The sequence below is a fragment of the Carlito syrichta genome, unplaced genomic scaffold (assembly GCF_000164805.1).
Source record: "Carlito syrichta isolate Samal-C Ts95f unplaced genomic scaffold, Tarsius_syrichta-2.0.1 Scaffold305170, whole genome shotgun sequence".
NCBI classification, from domain to species: Eukaryota; Metazoa; Chordata; class Mammalia; order Primates; family Tarsiidae; genus Carlito; species Carlito syrichta.
Window position 1 is genome coordinate 247,824 of NW_007249266.1, and position 15,521 is coordinate 263,344.

A 15,521-nucleotide genomic window follows, 5' to 3' on the forward strand; every position below is an offset into this window, starting at 1 on the left:
CTCAGGCAATCCACTCACCTCAGCCTCCCAAAGGCGCGGGATTAGAGGCTGAGCCACTGAGCCCGGCGAAAGTTAGTTTTTAATGGGTATAGCATTTCCATTTGGGAAAGATGAAAAAATTCTGGAGATGGATGGTGGTAATGGTTGTACAAGTACAATGTGAATATACTTAATACCTTCTGAATTCTCACTTAAAAATGACTAAAGTGGTAAATTTTATGTTATGTATATTTTATTACAATTTTTAAAAAGACCTTTTATGGCAGTGAAAAAAATAGACATGAGAATTTTATATTGATATTTCCAATTGAAACTAGTTTTAAGATTATAAAGATTTTGCTTACTTCTTGAATTTTATACTTGTAAATCTTTTATTTTGTACTCCAAATTTTGGTCAGAATTGTTTCTATAATAATAATTCTGTAATGATAATTATACCTGGTACCAGCTTCTTTCTCTATCATTGCTCCATTTGGGGACCTGCACATCTATACTTTATATTCTGAGTCTCCCACTGTCTTCTTTTTGATACAGACTTTTCTGCCAGGGCTTGCTGGCCCCTCTGGGGAGATGGTTAAATCCACAACAAGTCTGATCTCCTCGTCTACTTCTGGAAGTAGTGACAAGGTTTATGCCTATCAGATGGTTCGTACAGATTCCCGGGAACAGAAGCTTGATGCATTTCTGCAGCCTCTGAACAAGCCCTTGTCCAGTCAGCCCCAGGCCATTGTTCCAGAGGATAAGACAGATGTTTCTAGTGGCAGGGCCAGCCAACACGATGAGGAAATGCTTGAACTCCCAGCCTCTGCTGACGTGGCTGTCAAGAATCAGATCTTGGGGGATGAAACAAAGGAGACTTCAGAAATGTCAGAGAAGAGAGGACCCTCTTCTAGCCCAGTCAACCCCAGGTATGGCCTTTCTGGAAAAAGTGCAGTTTGCCCCCTTCATGTTAAAACTTCCTTCTAGCTTTGGCTTTTCATGAAACACATGTATCTTCTTCCTACCTTACTTTCCTTCTGCCTCCTCTGGGACGATGCTGTGACCTTGTCCACTATCTGCCTTTCATCGTGGTTTGAGAGTCACCCACCGTGGTGTCCTCTGAAATAACTTAAACATCCTGTTTTAATAATTAGTTAAAAACACGTTAGATTGTGAAGTAAGAGTCCAACTGAACAAAACACACACATGTGCGCGTGCGCTCGCGCGTACACACACACACACACACACACACACACACACACACCAGAAAAAGCAGAAGGTTTATCCGTTATATTTAGTAAAGATTTTTGATAGTCTCAACACCAGAAATGACTAAAAAGAGAAACCTAAAATATCCAGAGTATTCTATTTCATTCTGCCCAAAGCTGCTTTCACTTCTTTTATTTTATTTTTTTGAGTTGGAGTCTCACTCTGTCACTCAGACCGGAGTGCAGTGGCCGTCCCTGGCCACTGCAGGCTTGACCTGCTGGGCTCTGATGATCCTCCCACCTCAGCCTTCCAAGTAGCTGGAACTACAGGTGCACGCTACCACGCCTGGCTAATTTTTTGATTTATTGTAGAGATGAGGTCTTGCCAAGTTGCCCAGGCGGGTCTCGAACCTGCGGGCTCAGGCAATCCGCTCACCTCGGCCTCCCAAAGTGCTGGGATTACAGGCTGAGCCACCGAGCCTGGCTGCTGCTTTCACTTCTTTCAGATGAGATAGTTTCTGAATCCAGTTTATAAAACTTCTGCAGTATGTGAGCTAGCAGTGAAAAAGAAGACAAGAAGAATAATAGTACTGACTGTCATTTAATTGAGAACATTTTTAGTGGTCATGTCGCAGGGACTCTAAGACATCTCACTGAAATCTGTAAGGTGGATATTCTTTAATGTGTACTTGTGCTGAACCTGGAGCTCAGGGTGAAGTCATTGACCCTATGCTGCGCATTGACTTGGTGGCTGACCACCAAAAACTATGGCACTAATTGACCATTGGAACGTAGGTGAGTTACTTAATTCCAGTTTGCTTATTTCTGAGTCGACCTTGCTTATTTCTGAGTCGACCTAGCAAGATGACGTCTAAGAATTTTTTTCAGAGGATAATAAAGGAAGCTAATATTTGTTGAGTGTCTACTGTGAGCCCAGTACTTGACATACATTATCTCATTTAATGTTCTTAAACCTGCAGGTTGTTAAGTGTTATATTTGCAGGGGAAGTATTACTTTCGATTATCACTTGGTATAGTGATACCACACGGCAGTCAGACATTTTATTAAACCCGAAGTCAGGTTGTATCGCTCCTCTGCTGAAGACTTTTCAGTGCTTCCCATTGCACTTAAGATAAAACCTAAATCCCTCACGCCAGTCTCACTCCAGCCCTGCCATTCCTGCTCTTTTGTGGTGCTTTGGCCACATAGCTCTGGTGGCTGATCTGAACTGATTGAGCTTTTCACCTTTGTCTTTGCTATTCCCTCAGCCCAGGAAAGCTCTGGCTTCTTGTCACTCAGGTCTCAACTCAGATGTCACCTTTTGCCAGAGATCTTTGTCCATTTAGTCTAAAGTTCCTTCTCTCATCTCCCCATCATTTTATTATGGTACCTTGTTTTGTTTTCTTCATTGTATTGATCACTACTTAAAATGACCTTTTCTTTTACTGTTTGACTCTCCTCCTAGAAAGTAAGCATTGTGAGGGCAGGCACATGTCTGTTTTTGTTCAGTGCTATATGTAGTTGATATATAACAGTATCTAATGGATGGATACATGGAGGAATGAATGAATAAGATGTGACAAGTTGGCTGGGTGTGGTGGCTCAAACCTATAATCCCAGCACTTTGGGAGACTGAGGTGAGGGGATTACCTGAGCCCCTGGGTTCGAGACCTGCCTGGGCAACTTGGTGAGACCTAATCTCTACAATAAATTTAAAAAATAGGCTAGACGTGATAGTGCGTGCCTGTAGTTCCAGCTACTTGGTAGGCTGAGGCGGAAGGTTGATAATGGAGTGACCACGAGCGTGCCACTGCACTCCAGCCTGGGTGACGGAGTAAGACTCCAACTCAAAAAAAAAAAGAAAATGTGACAAGTTCAGCTCACTTGCTCAAGTCCCTACAGCTAAACTCCAGAGTCCTGCTACATGCAACTGCATGGCCGATGACTGGGATCTGAAGGTTGTCAAATAAACAGTGTACCAGAGAAAGCCTGCCACCAGGGGGTCCATCCATAACTGTATAGAACCAGCACACAGAAGTTGTTTTCTTCTCCAAAATTCAGCATACATAATTCGGCTAAGTTTTAAAATAAAATTTTAAAAGGATAGTGATGATCTGCCACTTCCTTTTCTTTCTTTGTTTTTTTGAGTTGGAGTCTTACTCTGTCACCTAGACTGGAGTGCAGTGGCATGCTCCCGGCCACCGGAGCCTCAACCTGCTGGGCTCTGGCGATCCTTCCGCCTCAGCCTTCCAAGTAGCTGGAACTACAGGCACGCGCTACCACGCCCGGCTAATTTTTTGATTTATTGTAGAGATGAGGTCTCGCCAAGTTGCCCAGGTGGGTCTCGAACCCATGGGCTCAGGCAATCCACTCACCTCAGCCTCCCAAAGCGCAGGATTACAGGCTGAGCCACCAAGCCTGACTCACTTCCTTTACTTTACTGCAGAAAGAGACACCGAGAAGACTCTGATGTAGAAATGGTAGAAGGTGATTCCCAAAAGGAAATGACTGCAGCTTGTACCCCCCGGAGAAGGATCATTAACCTCACCAGTGTTTTGAGTCTCCAGGAAGAAATTAATGAGCGGGGACATGAGAGTACGTAAGTTCTGATGTCTACCTGGGACTCTCAGGGCCTGAACTACTAACATTAAGGTTTTGGAAATGCAGAAAGCAGACACGTCAGGGTGTCCGCTGTAGTATGCTGGGCAAACCGCTCTGCCTTTACTAACAGCATCAGCTTTGAGACAATTTTCAGTTGGGAGAGAAGGGGGAAGAAGAATCTGCTTGTTTTAATTAGAATTCATTGGCATTCTCATTAACCATAGGAGTCAGTGTAAAGCAGTCACTGAAATTGTTTAAATAACAATTTTCAGTTTCTTCCATTCTTAGCTGAAAGCAGCAAATGATCAGCACAATTCTTACCCTGTGGACTGAATGGCATGTACTGCTGCTGAAAGTTCACAGGCTTAGGTGATAGCCATGAGTTCAAATCCTGGACTATACTTCTGTCGTATGACCTTAGACTCATGACCTAACCTTTCTGTGCCTCAGTCTTTCTCATCTATAAAATGCGATTAATTTTACCCTTGACGATCATTGTGCTGATTAGAAATAAAATATAAATAAAACACTGTTACAGAGTAAAGAATTGATAGATATTTTTATCCTGAAGACAAAGTAATAAATCATGCTCATCTTTGTCAGAAATAGCTTTTGAGAATACCTGAGTGTAGAACTTCATCTTGGTCCCCCTTACTTCAACTCTAAATTGATGGTTTTTAGGAATTAAAAGGGGGACTAGTCAACTCCAATGAATGAACTGACTCAGGAATTGAGATATATAGCAGCAAGTTGGCCCTCACCACCTGACCCACTTCGAGTCCTACAGTAATGCTCCAAGAATAGATACCATTGCCCAGGGCTCCAGTTGGCAGTTCTGCACTTGAGACTGTGTAGTTTAACCATGACAATTTTGTTTTTCATCTATTATACCTTTTTGTGACTAAAATAATCAAATTTCAACACTGTTAAAAAATGTATCTTAAAATGTGACAATCTGAATTAATTTTTAAAATAAATGAGTATCTAAGGAACAATTCTGTACCTTTTCCACTAACCCTTAGCCTCTTAAAACAGCTGCTTCTGATTCAGTGGACTCTTAAATCTTTCTCAGTCTCAGTCACTACTTGTCTGAGCTAATTCAGGAAGGTCTCAACTTGCCTTTTCTTTGTTCATTCACTTTTCTTAGCATTTTGGGCCTTTGTTTACATGTGGAAAAAGATGCATAGGTTATCGCTCCACTGGGGCAGGATAAAACTTCCTGTGACTGAGGTTTTGCCAGTTGTAGAAGTGGCTGCCAGTTGACTTCTGGATTTTATTTCCATGAAGATTTGCTGTAGTTGCTCTTTCCCTTCATTATTAGCTTTCAAGCTGGGAGCTTTTAAAGGAATTTTAAGTAAAGGTAGACTGTTTCTTGATTCATTTAGCAGTCTTCCTCACAGTAGTTGTGATTGACAGACTCCCTCAGATTTGGAATTTACTGAGTTTTCTTTAAGTGTTTATCTTCCTCATGCCACTTTCTGAATAGTATCAAACTGTTTCAGTGCTGTGTAAAAGCAACTTGCATGAAGTTTGGTGAGCTCTGGAGTCTTACTGAGCCTAAGATGATAAATCTAAATGGTGCACAATTATATATTCATACTTTTTTTTTGAGTTGGGGTCGGGGTCTCACTCTGTCACCCAGGTTGAAGTGCAGTGGCAGGATCACGACAATCACGGCTCACACTAACCTTGAACTCCTGGGCTCAGGTGATCCTTGCACCTCAGTAGCCTGGGCATGCGCCTAGCTAATTTTTTTTCCTTTTTCTGTAGAGATGAGGTTTCGCTATATTGCCCAGTCTGGTGTCTAGAATTCCTGGACTCAAGCAGTCTGATCAACTCGGCCACCCAAAGTGTTGTGATTATAGGTGTGAGCTACCATGCTTGACCCGTACATATTACTAAATTATAGAATACTCTTGTGAAGGAAGCAGAGCAGATGCTGTTATCTATATTTTAAAATGAGGAAAGTGGAATGGAAGATAGAAAGGACAGATTAGTTGCAGCATCTCATCAAAAACAGGCCCAGGTACATGCTTTATTGGTGGTAGGTTGCTCCTGGCAATGGCCTCCATGCAGGAAGCCTAACCTCATTTATATGCATAACTAGGTCAACAGCCAGTGCAGGACAAGCACACTTGTGATTTGATTCCATAAAGGGAGCCTGGTGTCTTCCAACATGCAGGTGTAGGACTTGACAGGAGGAGTAGCTGCCTGCGATACAGAAAGTGGAATGAGGACTTGTTTTGGGACCCAGATCCCTGCTGAATCTCCTACCACCTATACCATTCAGTAGCCAGTCAGAGATTTGTTCACCTTTTTGGACGTGATTTTTCTACTCTGTTAAATGTGCTGTACTGCCTAAGATATCTTGTATATACTTTATGATCTACAAGGCACTTTTTTTTTTCATAATCAATATTTTTTATTATGGTTTTGTGGAGCAAGCCACTTTTAAAGGGGTAGGACTTCTACCACGGTCCCTACTGGGCTCCGGTGATCCTTCTGCCTCAGCCTTCCAAGTAGCTGGAACTACAGGCGCGCGCTACCGCACCTGGTTAATTTTTTTTATGTATTGTAGAGATGAGGGCTCACCAAGTTGCCCAGGCGGGTCTCGAACCCGCGGGCTCAAGCAATCTACTCACCTCAGCCTCCCAAAGTGTGGGATTACAGGCTGAGCCACCGAGCCCGGCTGGCCACTAATCTTAATAGACCAACAGGCTGGCTGCTCCCCTGATGAGTTGTTCCCCTGGACCAGGAGAAAAGAAAGAGAGACATTCCTTGAAACGACATTCTTAGTTGCACTTATTCGTGTGATTATTTCATCGGTGTGTCATCTATGCAGGGATCATGTCTGTTGAGCTCACTGCCTCATCCTTGGTGCCCTGCAATGCCTGGTGTGTGTGCTTAGTAGATATTTTCTAAAATATGGATAAATGAGTGAGAGGAGCAGCTTGGGAGGTGAAGCCCTAGAATCTATTCTAAAGGGATGTCAAAGTTGGACACTCAATTAGACAACCCTCTTGAGTCTAGGGATTTACCCATCCCTGTTGGGCACACTTTCAGTTAACAAATGAGGTTAATACTGGAAGGTCTAGCATCTAGTCAAGCGTTCTGTGGAATAAAACTCATCTCAGATTAGTAACAATTGAACTTATTGCCAGTCCCATAATTTTGATCTGTTAATTAATGAGGATAAGGAATGTCATAAGCTAAGATACTTGCTCTTATTTGAATGTGAAAAAGTGCTTAACATTTTTTGCCTCCAGATATCCACACTTAAGTTTATTTTCTTAGTCTTTGTGAACAGTCCTGGATCTAGATGTATATACTCTTAATGTGGTTTGTCATCAGGTGACAGTTTCTTTTGGTACATGGAATTAGTTCAGCAAGCATTTAAGTATCTTGTCTGTACAAAATATACTGTGCTAGTCGCAGAGGTAGAAACTGAGATGAAAAAACCATGACCCCTACCTTAAAGGATGACATGGTATTGTATGGGGATTGTATAGTAAAGAACTGACAGCAACATGAGGTAGACTGAAATTCTCTAACAGAGACATAGGCCAGTTCAGGAGGAACCCAGGGTGAGATCTCCTGAGAGGGCTGGGAGAGTATCTTGATTATCTCAGGCAGCAAAGGCATTGGCATGCAGGGGCCACTGGAAGGTATCCAGCAAGGACTGGGGGCTTCTACCTTGCACATGGGCATTAGGAACTAGAGGACTGGTTGCCCTTTCTTCAGGTTTGGTTTAACTTGCTGCTTCTCAGACAAACATGCTGAGACCCAAGGCCTTGGATATGAACTCTGATGTGTGGTTTGGCTTTGAAGCACAAAAGGATTTGTCCCATTTTGCTGTTCACATAATGGCAGGGAAATGCCTACAGAGTAGCACTAAGGGGACATTTAAGTTGAGAATTAAATAGGTCCTTTAAGTCCTGATAAGAAGCCATGAAGAAGTCCAAGAAGCTTCATGGAGCCCAGTGAAGAAAAGCCCTGTGCTTGGTGAGCCAACGCTGCCTCCCTTCCCAGCCGGGCTGGCAGGACTGCACTTCAGTAGCTCTGGATGTGTCAGAGCAGTCTGTGGACATTCTGTATGGAGAAATCTCTGACCTTTTTTAGTGGATTACACTGCTCTTTCCTCCAGTGCCTCATTATTCCAGAATATTTTATGTTCTCCAGCTTTTAAAATAATCATTTTCCGCCTACGCCGAACATCCTGTGGAGACATTGAGTTTCCAGTGGGAACAGAGGGAAACACTTATTCCAAAAGTGAAAAAAATAAGCTTCTTTTTTTCAAGGGTAGAGGGGCGTAGTGTTGCAGAATGATAACAGTGTGAGAGTACACTTGTAGTGCCAAAGTTTAAAGAAAAAGTGTAGTGAAAATACTATGTACAGGCTTATTGGTATGCCCAGACCTGTAGTCTATTTTCTTCAGCACCTCTTGCCCCCCACCACCACTTTTTGGTGGTGGTGTTTCTATTTCTTTCATTTAAAATATATGTGTGTGTGTGTGTGTGTGTGTGTGTGTGTGTGTGTGTGTGTGTACACAACTTACATTGGCAGCACTGTACAAACAACTCGGTAAGGTTTCATAGCCTTGGTATATTGGTGTCACGGCTGTATTCATGTCAACATGTGATAGTGTCTTGCTGAGTGGCATTCGTTATTGTTGTTGCATGTGTGCCATTGTGAGAATGTTGGAGCTTGAATTAGAGCAATGAACAAACATTAAATTTCTTGTTAAATTTGGCAGGAGTGGAAGTGAAATGAGGGACATGTTAGTTCAAGTTTATGGGGGTAATGCCATGAAGAAAACAGCAGTTTACGGAATGGATTAAATATTTTTCTGAGGGGAGAGAAAGCATCACTGATGAAGAAAGGTCAGGGCAGCCAGTAACATGCAGAAATGATGAAACATTGCAAAAATTCATCAGAATTGTCAGTTGACTGTGAGAAGCAGAACAGACCAAGTAAACATCAATAGAGAGACAGTTAGGAAAGTCTTCTGAGAATCTTGGCATGAGAAAGGTGTGTGCAAAAATGGTCCTGAAGGAGTTCCTGCATCATGACAGTTTACCAGCTTACACAGCATTGTCTGTGAGGGAGTTTATAGCCAGTAAACAAATAACTATATTAGGACACCCACCCTATTCACCTGGTCTTTCCCCCCATGACTTTTTTCTTTATTTGAAGATAAGGAACTATTGAAGGAAGACATCTTGGTGACATTCAGGACGTCATTGGTAATATGACGACAGCTCTGATGGCCATTCCAGAAAAATGGTGGGTGGACTAGGCACTGATGTCGGTGCATAACTTCCCAAGGGGAGTACTTTGAAGGTGGCCATAGTGTTATTCAGCAATGAGGTATGTAGCACGTTTTCTTGGGTCAGCTAGCCAAGCCCCAGAGAGGGTCAGTTTGATGGGCTGGCAAGCCTAGCCCCAGGAATGTTGGCTGTAATGGGTTGGCAAGCCAAGCCCTGAAAGTGTGCAGCCCCAGAAGTGTCGCAGCATCGGAGTCTTGCCTTCTTCCGGCAGCTCTTCCTGTTCAGCCGGTTCGTCAGCTGGCAAGCCAGCCTCCCAGGTGCACAGGACTTTGACTCTGACAGTCTTCTGCAGCTCTTTAGGTTGGGGTTCTTGTCTTGTGCCCAGGAGGAATGAGGGATACAGACAGCCAGAAAGTGAGAAAGTGGGATTTATAGAGAGATCAGAAAAATTCCCACAATGGGAGAGGACCCAAGGGGGTTGCCAATTTGGAGCTGATACCTGGTGCTTATATAGCCCTAAGACCAAGGCGATTGGCTAGCATTAGCTGTGCTGATTGGTCAGTACTAAAGACCAATGAGCAAGAGGTAGGGGCCAAATGGTGACAGGATTGGTTGTTTTTCTATCCAAGCAGTGAGTACTTAAACTCTAGCTTGAGAGGCTGGCAGGGAGCTTTTTTTAACCAACATGAGTGTATCAGCCTGAGGCCTGCCATAAGTTCACTACATTGTTACCAGGGGACCCACCCTGTTTGTCTGCCTAGCCTTTCTCTAGCTATCTCCTCTCTTACACACACACACACACACACACACACACACACACACACACACACACACACACAAACACACACATATACTGGTCAATAAAAAAATCATTTATAAAATATGTGTAGCATTTATAGAAAAAAACAAATAAAAAGAAAAAAAATCTACTTAAGAAACAGAACATTACCATCACCTTTGAAGCTTTGATGCTCTTCTTCCCTATCCTTGTCTCCATCTCTTCTCCTTTAGAAGTGACTTCTACTCTAAATTTTGTGATTATTATTCCTTTTTTTTTTTTTTGAGACAAGGTCTTGTTCTGTTGCCCAGGTTGGAGTGCAGTCGTGTGACCCTTGAATTCCTGGGCTGAAGTGATCCTCCTAACTTAGCCTTACAAGTAGCTGGGACTACAGACATGTGCCACCACACCTAGCTAATTAAAAATTTTTTTTTGTAGAGACAGGTCTCCCTATGTTGCCCAGGCTAGTCTCAGACTCCTGGCCTTAAGCAATCCTTCTGTCTTGGCCTCCCAAAGCACTACTGGGATTACAGGCATGAGCCACCACACCCAGCCTCCTTTCTTTTTTTTTTTTTTTTTTGAGTCAGAGTCTCACTTTGTTACCCATGCTGGAGTGCAGTGGCACACTCATGGCCACTGTAGCCCTGACCTGCTGGCCTCAGGAAATCCTTCTGCCTCAGCCTTCCAATTAGCTGGAACTACAGGTGTACATCACTACACCCAGCTAATTTTTTGATTTATTGTAGAGATGAGGTCTCATGAAGTTGCCCAGGCTGGTCTTGAACCCCTGCGCTTAGGCAGTCATCTTACCTCAACCTCCCAAAGTACTGGGATTAGACCTGGCCTTTCTTTTTATTATAATTTTGCCACTTTTATTTGTATTCCTAAGACTTTGCTTAGTTTTGCAAGCTTTAAATTTTATATTAGTGGAATTACACTGTAAGTTTAATTTTTCTGCAGTTTATCTATAGCTACACACACATTCCTAAGATTCATTCATCTTGGTATATGTATCTTATTACACATAGCTGTGGTTTACTTTTTCTGTGTAATAGATTCCACTTCATGAATATTCGTTCATTCATTCTTTTATTGAAGGACAATTGCAAGACTCATAAAGCCTTAGTCCCTGCATTCTCACATTCCATCCCGCTTCCCAGCTGTGTTGATCAGTGGCCAGGCACACCCGTTGGGAATCTCTGCTTTAGGGTATGTACTTAGGAGAGTTACTACTGCTGGATCATAAAATGACAGACTGTTTCCAGAGAGATCATATTTGTACTCTCACCAACAATGTACAGAATTTGCATTTACTTTACAACTGTCCACTATTTTATATTCTCGGACATTTTACCATTTTGTGATTGTGAAGCAGTATCTGATGATAGATTCTATTGGCATTTTCTTGGTTATAATAAAGCTGGGTACATGTATTTCCTCTTTTGTTAAGTGCCTATTCAAGTTTTCTGCCCATTTTTCTCTTGAGTTTTCAATCTTTTCTGATAATAATCAGTTCCATGAAAATATCTTCCAGTTTAGGGATCATCTAGTAACTTTTTTAAAAGAATATTTGTTTTAGAAACAGAAGTTCTTAGATTTAATGTAGGCAGATTCGTATCCATTGCTCTTTACATATTGATGTTTTTAGTCTAAGAAATCCTTCCTAACTTTGTGATAATTAAAGATATACTCTTACATTGTTTCCTAAAAGGCTCATACTTAAGCCTCTAGCCCACCTGGATTGATTATCATAGACACACTGCATCTTACAGATGGAAGGTTGTGGAGCAAGTCTGTTGGTGCCGTTTTCCCAGTGGCATGTGCTTGCTTGATATTTCTCTGTCACATTTTGATAATTCTTGCAATATATCCAATTTTAAAATTATTATTATATTTATTGTGGCAATCTGTGATCAGTGGTCTTTGACATTACTACTGTAATTGTCAAACCATGGCACAAGCCCTGTCCATATGGGATAGCAAGCTTAATAAAATGTGCATGTATGTCTGACTTCACAGACCAGCTGTTCCCCTTTCTCCCTTTGTTCGGGAGAATCAACAATATTATTCTCTGAGACACAACAATATTGAAATTAGGCCATTTAACCCTACAGTGGCCTCTAAATAAGTTTTCACATGAAGAGTCCCACACCTTCCACTTTAAATCAAAAGCTTGACTTCATTAAACTGAGTGAGAAAGGCTTGTGAAAGCCAAGACAGTCAGAAAGCTAGGCTTCTTGTGCCAGTTAGCCAACTTGCAAATGCAAAGACAGGTTTCTGAAGGAAATTAAAAATGCTACTCTAGTGAACACATGAATGATAAGAAAGTGAAATAGCCTTATTGCTTATTGCAGAAAGTTTTAGTGGTCCGGATAGAAAATCATGCCAGCCACAATATTTCATTATGGCACAGTCTAATCCAATGCAAGTCCCTAACTTCAATTCTGTGAAGGCTGAAAAGGGTGAGGAAGCTGCTGAAGAGAAGTTTGCAGCTAGCAGAGATTAGTTTATGAGGTTTCAGGAAAGAAGTTGTCTCCATATTACAAAAGTGCAAGGTGAAGCAGCAAGTGCTGATGGAGAAGCTGCAGCAAGTTATCCAGAAGATCTAGCTAAGGTCATTGATGAAGGTGGCTACTATCAATAACAGATTTTCAACGTAGACAAAACAGCCTTTTTGGGGAAGAAGGTGCCATCTAGGACTTTCATAGGTAGAAAGGGGATATCACTGTCTGGCTTCAAAGATTCAAAGGACAGGTTGACTCACCTGTTAGGGAAGAATGCAGCTGGTGACTTTAAGTTGAAGCCAGTGCTTATTTGCTGTTCTGCAAATCCTAGGCCCTTAAGAATTATGCTAAATATACTCTGTGTGTTCTCTATAAGTGGAATGGCAAAGCCTGCATGACAGCACACCTGTTTACAGCATGGTTTACCGAATATATTTTATGCCTACTGTTGAGATATACTGCTCAGAAAAAGAGATTCCTTTCAAAATATTACTGCTCACTGGCAGTGTACCTGGCTACCCAAGAGTTCTAGTGGAGATTAATGTTTTCATGTTTGCTAATGCAACATTCATTCTGCAGCCCATTGATCAAGGAGTAATTTAGACTTTCAAGTCTTTTTTTTTTTTTTTTTGAGTCAGGGTCTTCATCACCCAGGCTGGAGTGCAGTGGCACGATCATGGCTCATTGCAGCCTTGACTTCCTGGGCTCAGATGATCCTTCTGCCTCAGCCTCTTGAGTAGCTGGGACCGTAGGCACATGCCACCACACCTGGCTAATTTTTTTGTAGAGATGAGGTTTCGCTATATTGCCCAGGCTAATCTTGAACTCCTGGGCTCAGGCAATCTGCTTGCCTTAGCCTCCCAAAGTACTGGGATTATAGGCATGAGCCATCACTGCCAGCCTCAAGTCTTATTATTTAAGAATACATTTCATAAGACTTTAGAAATATGCATTAGATAGTGATTTCTCTGATGGATCTGGGCAAGAAAATGGAAACCCTTCTGGAAAGGATTCACCGTTCTAGATGCCATGAATAATATTCCTGATTCATGGGAGGAGGTCACAATAGCATCATTAACAGGAATTTGGAAGAAGTTGGTAACAACTCTCATCAATGACTTTGAGACTTCAGTGGAGAAAGCAACTGCAGATGTGGTAGAAATAGCAAGAGAATTAGAAGTAGAACTTGAAGGAAGATGTGACAGGATTGCTACAATCACATGATAAAACTTGAACATATAAGGAGTTTTTCATGGAGGAGCAAAGAAATTAATATCTTGAGATGGAATCTACTCCTGGTGAAGATGCTGTTGACATTGTTGAAAGGACAACAAAGGATTTAGAATATTCCATAAACTTAGCAGCAAGGTTTGAGGGGATTGACTACAGTTTTGAAAGAAGTTTTGTGAGTAAAATACTATCAAACCACCACAAGACTACAGAGAAATCTTTTGTGAAAGTCAATTGATGCAGCACACTTCATTGTTGTCATATTTTCAGGAATTGTTATAGCCATCCCAGCCTTCAGGGACCATCACTGATTAGTCAGGAGCCATCAACACTGGGTGAAGATCCTCCACCAGCAAAAAAGATTGCAAGTTGCTTAAGGCTCAGATGACTGTTAACATTTTTTAGCAATAAAGTATTTTTAAATTAAAGTTTGTACTTTTTTTTTTTTTTTTTTGAGTTGGAGTCTCATTCTGTCGCCTAGACTGGAGTGCAGTGGCCGCTCCCGGCCACCGCAGCCTCGACCTGCTGGGCTCTGGCGATCCTTCCGCCTCACCCTTCCAAGTAGCCGGAATTACAGGCGCGCACTAACACGCCCAGCTGATTTTTTTTTATTTATTGTAGAGATGAGGTCTCGCTGCCCAGGTGGGTCTCGAACCCACGGGCTCAGGCAATACACTCACCTCAGCCTCCCAAAGGCGCGGGATTACAGGCTGAGCCACCGAGCCCGGCTAAAGTTTGTACTTTTTTTAAAGATATAATGCTGTTGCATACTGAATCAACTATAGTGTAGTATAAACATAACTTTTTAAATGCACTGGGAAACCAAAAAATTCATATGATTTGCTTTATTGTGGTGTTCACTTTATTGCAGTGATCTGGAAATGAACCTGCAGTATCTCAGAGGTGTGCTGTATCTACTTGCTCCATAACACTTGTTATTGCCCGTTTGGATTTACCTATTATTATTATTTTTCATTTTTTTGAGTTGGTATCTCACTCTTTTGCACAGGCTGGAGTACAGGGCATGATCACAGCTCACCACAGCCTTGACTTCCTGGGCTCAGGCTGTTCTTCTCCTTCATCCTCCCAGGTAAGCTGGGATTGCAGGTGTGAACCACCACACCTGGCTAATTTTGTTAAAGTTTTTTGTAGTGATGAGGTCTTGCTGTGTTGCTTAGGCTGGTCTTGAACTCCTGAGCTCAAGCAGTCCTCCTGCCTCAGCTTCCTAAAGTGCTGGAATTATAGGTGTAAGCCACTGCACCCAGCCCCAAATATTTTATCATAATTCTTTCTCTTAGACTATGGTCTGCCTGAAGAATATCCTTCAGTGTGGCCTTTGGTGACTGTCTTAGTCCTTTAAGGCTTCTATAATAAATTATCATAGACTGGGTGACTTATAAATAATAGCAATTTATTTCTCACAGTTCTGGAGTCTGGGAAGTCCAAGATCAAGGCACTGGCAGATTCAGTGTCTAGTGAAGGCCTGCTTCCTCATAGATGGTGCCTTCTAGCTATATCCTTACATGGTGGAAGTAACTAGCTAACTCTCTGGGGCTTTTTTCATATGGGCGCTGTTCCCAGTCATGAGGGGGGATCTAATCACCTCCCAAATGCCCCAAATATCACCTTAGGGGTTAGAATTTTAACCATAAGTTTTGTGGGGAAACAAACATTGAAACAGTAGCAATGGCAAACAGTTTTGCTGTGTCTGATTCACTCTTATTTTGAAAGTATTATTGTTGGGTTTAAAATTCCAGATGGGCAATTATAATTTTCTTAGTACATTGCAGGTAATATTCTGTCATTTTCTTATTTCTACCGTTGCTATTGAAAATTCAACTACCTGTCTGATATTTATTACTTAGTTGGTAATCTGTTTTTTTCTCTGAGTGCTTTTAAGATCTCTTTTTAAAAATATCATGTAGAAATACTGTGTTGTCAAGTGTTGATTTT

The 15,521-nt window shown here is 41.9% G+C and overlaps 1 protein-coding gene across 7 annotated transcripts in view; it reads left to right on the plus strand.

Annotated features, from left to right (window-relative positions):
* The window catches only part of MLH1 (mutL homolog 1), a 75,780-nt gene that overhangs the window by 36,727 nt on the left and 23,532 nt on the right, over window positions 1–15,521 (plus strand). For all 7 annotated transcript variants that reach the window (XM_021714049.1, XM_008061263.2, XM_021714045.1 and 4 more), the window contains 2 exons: window positions 535–908; window positions 3,635–3,783. In XM_021714049.1, coding sequence (XP_021569724.1) covers window positions 535–908; window positions 3,635–3,783 — 523 coding nt within the window. The remainder of the gene's footprint in view (window positions 1–534; window positions 909–3,634; window positions 3,784–15,521) is intronic.